The following is a 9,045-nucleotide window of genomic DNA, read 5'->3' as shown; positions in this document are numbered from 1 at the left end:
TGCCGTTGGACTTTATAGCAACTCTTTAAAAAAACAAAAACAAAAACAAAAAAAAAAACGTTGAATTGGTTATATCACAAAAATGGCATATCTATTAACAATACTATTTTACAAAAAAAATTCCATTTGTCAAAGACTGCAAAACAAAAAGTCTGTACTGTCCAGAGAGGTTTTTATGAGGCCGACAAGTAACAATGCAGTGATGCAGTGACACTTAGGGCATCTAAAAGTCCGATTTTGCCACAAGCTGCATGTCAGCTGCCTTTCCTGGTAGAACTGAATACAACCTGTGTTTGCAGTGCAAACCTTAAACTGCATCTCACAGAACGTCACCAGTCGGCTTACTGGTTCTAAGCATCAAGATGGAAATTCAGCCAAAGGGAACCCCAGCAACATCTGTGACCCACATGCAGACCCCAGCAGCACAGGTGCCAGCCTCAGCAGGTCTCTCAAAGGGATGCTCAGCTGGCGGCTTTGTGACAATAAATCCCCAAATGAGTTGCATCCTGCAGGAAGAAAGTGGAACATTAGAGGATTTCAACCGATGATCAGAGGAGCGGCTTTATGATGTAGTATAGGGGTTGGAAAGTCCTGCAAGTGCTCTGAGTATCCCTGCTGCAAAACACCTGACTCAAATCGATGGGTAACAAGCTGGACATAAAGCTCTGTAAAAGTCTGCTAATTAAGGCCATGTCCACATGTAGCCCGGTTTTTGTAAAACCGAATCTTTCCCCCTCCGACCTGTAAAAAAGAATAGAAGTCCACACGACTTTGTTTTTCATAAACAAATCCATCCACACATATCCGCATAACTGCATTGTTAAGCACAAACCTTTAGGTGGCAGTAGCGCCCCTAATCCTATCCAATCAGAATAACCTTTCGTCTCACGATGTCACACGGAATGTGCCTCCAACGTGATCTGGTTAGGTGGTGGAAAATATTTCTCCTTAATGTCGTCTTTTTCCATTGGTAGTTTATGCAGAGCGGTATTTAAGCTTGTGAAAACAAACAAACACAAGCGCATGGACAACAGATAACGTCGTCAGAGTTTTGAGGGTGTCCATGCTGTTGTAAATGTAAAAGAGTTCATGTGTTCAGGAAACGGTGTGCCTAGGGTTTTATTTTGAAAAGGCCAGACCGGAAGTCTGCGTTGTGTTGTTGGTGAAAGTTTGACTAATAGTAACAGACGGCGGCTGTGGCAGTTCTGCAAAACTTTTTCTTGTTCTTGTTTTATATATTATAAACGCGTAAGCGCATGAACAAGACCCTCAGTTACATAAATAAAGGTTGCACATGTGATGTAATGGCATTTCCTGTCGCAGATGGCGACGTTTAAAAACCCCAAAATCTCCAGTTATATATATCTACATGCAGACGTGCAAACAGAGTATTCGTAAATCTTCACTTTGGTGGGAGATTTCTAAAACCATTGTTTTTGAAATCGGAGAAAAATACTTTCATTCTGTGAGATACCTGCTACATGTGGACAAGGCCTGAGTCTGATAGGTATGAAGATGCGTTGTAACATGGAAACTCTGAAAACTTGCAGGACTGTGACCCTCAAGGACCAGAGTTGCCCACCCCTGATGTAGTTATTATTTTATTATATTATTTATCTCCCTTTTAATTGTTTTATTTTGTCGTGTTGCTTTGGCTGATTATGTACAGCCCTTTGTTTCAACTGTGGTTGTCTTAAAGGGCTTTATAAGTAAAGCTGAGTTGAGATCTTTAGTGATGCATATGATAACGGTAAATATTACCACAGCTTTAGGTTACGAGTAAAAAATGTCCAGTAAACTGAAATAAAGAATAATGTGATTACTCATTTATGTCACAATATCAGCACAGTGTCATGACCATCAAACTGCTCTGGACTCACGGAAGTCTTCGTCCTGAACTGTAAGTGCACATTCACATCAGCCTTTTCGATATGAATCCAATTCCATTTGCTCGTAGTCTGCTTCGTTTCAGGAAATGTGAATGTGCAAAACAAATTCTGATTCGGATAAAAGAAGCAGCCTCAGTCCACCTGCAAGCACAGGTCTCTGTCCATTACAAGTGGACTAAATACAGGAAGTGTACAGTGCACTGCGGGTCCAGCGTACAATCTCTGCCTAAACACAAGCAGAACTTGTGCGTGTGGGATAATAAATCTCCTCTGGACCAGAGAAATTAATCACTGGGAAAATCTGGAAGAATTTGGTCAAAATTAAAGAGACCACTAGGACCTGATGCAGCTACCTTTGTTTTTTTTGCCTCTGGTGAAAAGTGAAACACTGTTTTAGACGGTCTGATTCGTTTGAGAAGTGAACATAAGGAGGAATATATATGCCAGGGTTGTCCAGCTCCAGTCCCAGAGGGCCACAATCCTGCATTGGCTGTTGGGTCTACTTAATGTGAGCCAGGTGTGCTGGAACAGGGACCTGCAGGACATTGGACTTCGAGGACCGACTTTGGACACCCCTCATCGTTGCAGATGGAAATTTACACAAAAACATTTTTGTAAATGTTTAGAATTAAAAGCTATATAAAGGAGTCACTTTCCTTGTGCTGAGAACAGTGTGCTGAGTGTTTGCATGCAGATGTAATGCCAGCTGGTTTTGTTTGAACATCTGTTTGTCTCACCCTCCAGCTGTGTGTGTGTGTTCTTGAGGCAGGGGATGGAACGGTACACGAGGAAACAGGCCAGCATGATGGAGTGGGCATCCTTAGAAACTATCTCACCCCTCATGTAGGATCTCAGGACTGAGCTCTTGTCTAGAAGAGAAAACACACACAAAAGATTATGAGTATTTTCTTTTACCTGGAGGTTTACCTGTCATTCAACATCCCCATAACTGAAATGTCCTCTTGACTTAACCCCATTTTAGTCAAGAATTCCTTTGCTGTACCAACAGGTTTTATTTGACTGATGACACATCACTTGCTGCAGTGATGTCCGTGTGCTTCAAAAAGACGTCACATGCTCAATAAACGGTGAGTCAGGGGGCACAAAACAGCTTAAAATGTCAGAGTTAATGAAAAGACTAATATGAGAAATTGTTTTTGAGTCTTAGCTACAAGAATTGAACAAATAACTAAAGGAAAACATTCAGTTTCCAACAGAGAATACCTTCCTGTTAGCAAAGGATGCATAAATGAGGTTTGTGGCATACTTTTCCACCAGATCTGCTGCAGTAAACAGATGTTTTATGGTAAAGCAGATGATTATAAGGCTTTGTGCATGAAGTAAGCAAGGAATATGAGCTTCTGACTTGTTGACATCTGAAAGGAGGGGCAGATTGATGACAGTGCATGCAAAATATTTCACATCTTTTTTGGTATGTAGATTCACTGGCTTAAGTATTCTGATAAAAACACAACTAACAAAGGATGAGGTCAATGCATGTACCTGTACTGTTAACACGTAGCCACTTTTTCTTACAAGTATATACGTTGTTAGTTAAGCTGCAAACAGATACTGCATGTAGCACAAAAATTCACATATTAATACTTTAATTATACTCTACAAGGCTGTTTGTTGCAAACTTGTAGAAATTTGTTTCTGCCCACTATTTGAGCATGCATGCTGAACTGTGTGCAAAAGGGAAACATCTGCACGGTAAATCCAGGGGATGAATTCTTCTAAACATGTAACTTCTCATAAACAGGCAGCCTAAATCCAAATGAAACAAAATGTTTCAGTAAGATAGTCAAGTTAAAGACTGTTATGCATACTGCTGCATTCCTGTAATATTAAATGTTAGATTGTTTATATAAAAAAGCATAAAAAAAATAAATCTGTGGGAGAAGATTTTAATCCATTTCATGAACAAAATGCTCCCAGCACCTACTTCTGAGAAAAAGCACAAACAACAAACCATAAAATAAAAACATCTCAACATGAATTTCATTCGTGGGTGAAGTCCAGAGAACAGCAACATTCCTGATATTTGCAGTCGGATCGTTTTCCAGCTGTCTGCCAATGACTGAAGCTTTACGAAACATTAAAGTGAAAGCAGGTTTCACATGATCGGTCTGGCCCGCCTACTTCACCTGTTTCCCATGGCTTTTGAGCATCTTTTTCTCTCAGAATGTGTTTGTGTGTACAAGTGTTGGAGATGGAATGCATGTTGGGTGTGTATACAGTCTATTTAACCTCTAAACTATGACATGAATGAGCTACACCCCCTGTAGATGAAAACAAGCTGAAGCACATCCAGTGTGTGACACTGCTGCTGAAAAGAGCTCGGTTAACTTTATGTCACATGTTGTGAAGGTAAAATCTGAGGGTAAAATGGCTGCTGGTGCCTGTCCATCAAGCTGAAACATAGGAATAACTCGGCAGGGAATGTCAGCTATGTTTATGGTTTAAACACTGAAAGTTGTTGTTGTTGCTTTGAGAGGATCCTGAGTAACAGCTGACTGTACTCAGCTGACAGCTGTCACACACGATCCTGCTGATTGCATCTCCTCTATATGTCGCCATCATGTCGCCATCAACTGGACCAACACAAATTAAGTGCTTCACAGCTGCCCTGCAGGAGAAACAACTTGGAGTGGGAACTAGTTTACCTGCTGATCGTCGCCTCTGCAGTAAACAGGTGCAGCATGTGTGTGTGCCATATTACTATTCTGTGTTTTTCACATCCTCCCCCTCACTACCTTAAGATATGAATGAATGCAAATGTCAGTGTTGTTTTATTATGAAATATAGATAAGATCATGTGAAGTTGGAGTCACGGTGTTGAAGAGCAGTGGTCAGATTGCGTAGGTTTGCAAGATCTGAGTCATCGAACAAGATTTCTGAGCCTCCCTTCAGCCACTTTTATATTGTGTCAACCATTTCATGCACAGTGTCCACCTATTTAAAATCTGCTTTCTAGTAAAGGCATGGGTCTGAATACTCTATTTGTAAATTAGCTATTTATTCAGACATTAGTGAGTTATCTAATACACTGCTGCCCACTGAAGACTAAATAAACTGATAAATTCTATATACATTTATACACTGTTATAACTGATAAATAACAAATAAAGGATAAAATTGTATATTTTTTAAAAATATTTCCATTGTATAAATATGAGAAAAAACATTCTTTTAGAAATATCTTTTTACATTCATTCATTCATTGTCTATACTGTTTAGTCCAATTAAGGGGTCACGTCTAGTGATCGCTTGAGCCTGTTCAGCAATCACCAGGTGAGAGGTGGGGTACACCCTCTACTGGTCTTTACAGGATAGATAAATAGATAAAAAGTCAAATAAGATTTAAAATAACAGAAAAGCCTCACAGTACATGTAAAATATTGAACATGATAAATAAAGATGTTTTAATATCATTGTGATGTTTAATATTATGTACATTGTGTTTAATAATAGTTGACCCTGTGATGGACATGTATGCTGTCCAGGGTGTACCCTGCGACTTGTCCGCTGATTCTTGGGAGAGGCTCCACCCCCTCATGACCATGAATTGGATTAAGCGGTATATAAAATGAATGAATGAATGGATGATAATGTACTCACTTCAGAACCTTAAAAGAAACAGATGACGACACTGGATGGGCTAAGCTTCTACAAACACATGCAGTCTGGCTTCACAGACTTACAAATAAGGTAAACATAATTTCAATAAGTAACAAAAAAATTAATATTCAATTCATCTACTGTGGTCAAAGCCAAACTGCAGTTATGAAAGAGTGAATAAATACAAAAAATGAGCATTTTAGCTAAACATGACATCAAGTGTCATCAAGCACAACATTAAAACCACCTGCTGAATAATGTATAGTGCTCACTGTGACACAGAAAGTAACCTGAGCTGTGGAAAAGACACAGAACCTCAGTGTGTGATCTGATGCATCTGGTCCTGAAATGAAGCAAATCTTTACACCATCATATCAGGCTGTGAAGCTGCTGAGTTATGCGGAAACTTTGTTATTTTTCTTCACTCCATTAGGTTTAGTGACTTTAAATTTTGGAAACGATAGTAAACACAAGTAAAAAAATGTGTGGTAACTATCAATGCGTTTAACTGAAGATAATCAACTACTAAGCACGATTATACGGATCCATCGAAACTCCCCCTCGTCTCGCTCCACCTCACCTCTGAGCCACCCATCCAGCGCTACGTCCACTGCGTTCTTCATGACTGGCAGAAACTCTGAGGTGAGCAGGGTGTCATGGCGATTAGCAGGACCTCGCAGCATCCTGCTTTCCCACATGTCTACCACCAGACGTAGCTGCCACAAGGGAAAGGTCTCCTGCAGGTCATCGCGACACAAGGCGCCTACAGCCTGACAGATAAAGGCAGAAATATGAACAAACAGAAAGCCTCTCTGTGTGAGATTACCGTGTCTGAAGTCTATTATTTTCAAAGGTTTATTGCCATTCTGTTTAATCACTATGGAGAAGCTGTACTTCTTTTTGGGTAATACAAAAAAAAAAACAGGTGTCAGAATCTCTGGAAAAACTAATTTATATCGGATATATCCATTACTCAATTATGTTTCCATAAAATAAGCATTGATTGCGCGAGCCAACCCTGGGAGCTTAAATTATTCGTTTAATTAGGTGTCCATGTATTGCAAAATTTGCAATACTGTTCCACGTTAACAAGGTTAAAACGCGTTACCTGCTCAATAGCGATATATGTTGGCATCATCTCTGGGCACTCCTGAATCACACATTCATACAGCATCACTGAAAACAACACCAGAGCATCTTCTCTCTGTGAAATCAAAAAAACAATGCAGCATATCTTAAAATCATGTCAGTGTATACAAGACAGGATGTTCTAGCTTTCCATCTAATTATGCTGTATTCTGAATTAACCATGACAGGAATTTTCTAGTTTGATGAACAATATCCGTTTCCCCTCAATCTATGTCCAAGTATTTGTGTTATTACTTCCGCCAAGGAGGTTATGTTTTTCCCAGCATTATTCTGTCTGTGTGTAACATAAGTCAAAACGTTATGGACGGATTTTCATGAAATTTTCAGGACTTGTTGGACATGTGAAAAGAAAGAACTGGTTTAATTTTGGTGGTGATCCGGATCACCGTTTGGATCCAGGAACCTTTTAAAGGCCTTGGTGGAGGTTTGCGCTCTTTTAGTGCTTTTCTAGTTTCCATAGAAACGACTTTCAACTGAGACATAAGCTCTTGTTAAATATAACCATTTGCTCCAAATCAAACACACAAGTAGTGTATTTCAGAACCTGTATCTATTTGAAAGGTCATAAATAAGTACTGTGTAGGGTTATGTACAAAATGCAGACTTAATTTAATTTATTAGTTAAAATTTAAATCCAGTTTTCTTAAGGTAATTTATTTCTTTTCAAACTTTTCAGCACAGATGCAGGCAAGTTCTTCACATTTACATCACGATATGGAGTCATTTCACACTTCATTAAACAAAACCGACTGCAACAAATCTTGTAATTATCTGCCAGAAAACTGCATCTTCAATTTAAATGTAAAGACTATGTTTACATCCAATATCCAGCGCCAGGTGAAGGAGTAAGCGGAGGCAGAGTTGGTGTGACTGAAGTGATAAAAATCAGATAAACAGTTGTTACAATTCAATTAAAGAGTTTTAAGCTACTATCTAATTCATTTCCTTTCATTCCTGTACCTTACTCAAAACTACTGGCCTCTACAATCTCACTGATACACCAGAAGCTTTATAAAGCAGCTTCTTTATTTACCGAGTAGAAGTCAAGTGACTAATAAGCAGAGTGAGCATCAAGGGTCAAGACAATCCAAATGATTTATTCTAAATCTTTACACTCTAAAGAGTGCCACATGTCCAGCTTTTCTTTCAATGAGATTAAGAAGAAGACAAATCACAGCGTTTGACACGATCAGTCCTATCATGAAACTGACATCTGAGGTTTTGAATGAAAGACAACTACCTGACAGATGGTCATGAAATTTGGACATACACTAAGGAGGAGAGCTACGGATAACAGCTTTAATGGTCCCCCGGCCTTTCGTTTTCCACGGTTACAGGATGGATTTTTTTTTTCTTTTTTAATTCAGAATTAATAATTCAGAATGAAATCATTCTGAACAACGTTCTCTGGAGGGTTGACATGGAAATAGTAATTCCAAATTTAGGTTTATATCGAAACACGTCCTTACTTAATTCCTCTTTAGATCATGGGAAGGGTTCTGACAAAGGGTGGACTTGACATATTGACATCTATCGGATATAAACAAATTCCACCTCCTACTTCTCATCTTTTTGATTGTAACGGGGAAAACTACTAATAAGAATCAGTTTTGCCTTTTTTGATTGCCTTAATATTGCCTTTATATTGAAGTACCAGCCCGACACGAGCATACTATTTCACCTTTTTTCAGCACCTGAGGAAGAGAAGAACAATTAAGACGAAGACTACCAAAGACGGGATGCAGGACAGAATATGTGCTTGTAACTTGGAATCAATGTTTACATAATAGAGGAATTAATAAGTTCAGATTTAAAATGCAAATGAACCAGCCGCTTACTTCTGAATAGGTTTAATTTGTCTTTTTCATTTGGAATGGCGTGTTTACATGGTCATTTTTCATCCGTTTAAAGCAGATTTAACTTTTATTTTGAATTAAAGCTCCCATGAAAACGTGGCCAGTAAAAAACAATTAAAAAACTTGGAGAAAATACAAGACAACTGGCATCAGCTTTAGCATAAATTGTTATTGTCATTATCAACAACAACAACAACAACATATAATTTTTCCATGTCATCAGTGACTGCTCCACATTGCATTAAAACTGCTGAGTCTCAGCCTTGTTGACATTCTGAGACATTTATGGCGGACTGTATTCTTTAAAGCAATTGCTAATCAAGTTGCTGGGGATCATTGAAATGTTTGAAAGATGTATGATTCAAAATATTGGGCCATTTAACACATCTACATTCCACCATGTTTCGCAAACATGAACACAGTCAAGCTGTAATTTATCTTTGCTGCATGAAGACATGGTTGGTTGTGTAAACTGCGTGGTGCAAATTCTTACAGTCTCTGTTAATTACATACACATTCAGAACTGTGTG

At 38.7% G+C, this 9,045-nt stretch overlaps 1 protein-coding gene across 1 annotated transcript in view; it reads right to left on the bottom strand.

Annotated features, from left to right (window-relative positions):
• Window positions 1-321: 321 nt before the first annotated feature.
• anapc1 (anaphase promoting complex subunit 1) overlaps window positions 322-9,045 on the bottom strand; it is a 52,702-nt gene continuing 43,978 nt past the window's right edge. The window contains exons 50-53 of the mRNA XM_079249229.1: window positions 6,619-6,714; window positions 6,091-6,280; window positions 2,627-2,758; window positions 322-506 (exon numbers count right to left, since the gene is read on the bottom strand). Coding sequence (XP_079105355.1) covers window positions 358-506; window positions 2,627-2,758; window positions 6,091-6,280; window positions 6,619-6,714 — 567 coding nt within the window. The 3' untranslated portion in view covers window positions 322-357. The remainder of the gene's footprint in view (window positions 507-2,626; window positions 2,759-6,090; window positions 6,281-6,618; window positions 6,715-9,045) is intronic.

This window comes from Telmatherina bonti (genome assembly GCF_933228915.1).
Source record: "Telmatherina bonti genome assembly, chromosome: 11".
Lineage (NCBI taxonomy): Eukaryota > Metazoa > Chordata > Actinopteri > Atheriniformes > Telmatherinidae > Telmatherina > Telmatherina bonti.
Note: the sequence above shows the minus strand (reverse complement) of the source record. Positions and strands in the feature narration are given on the sequence as shown.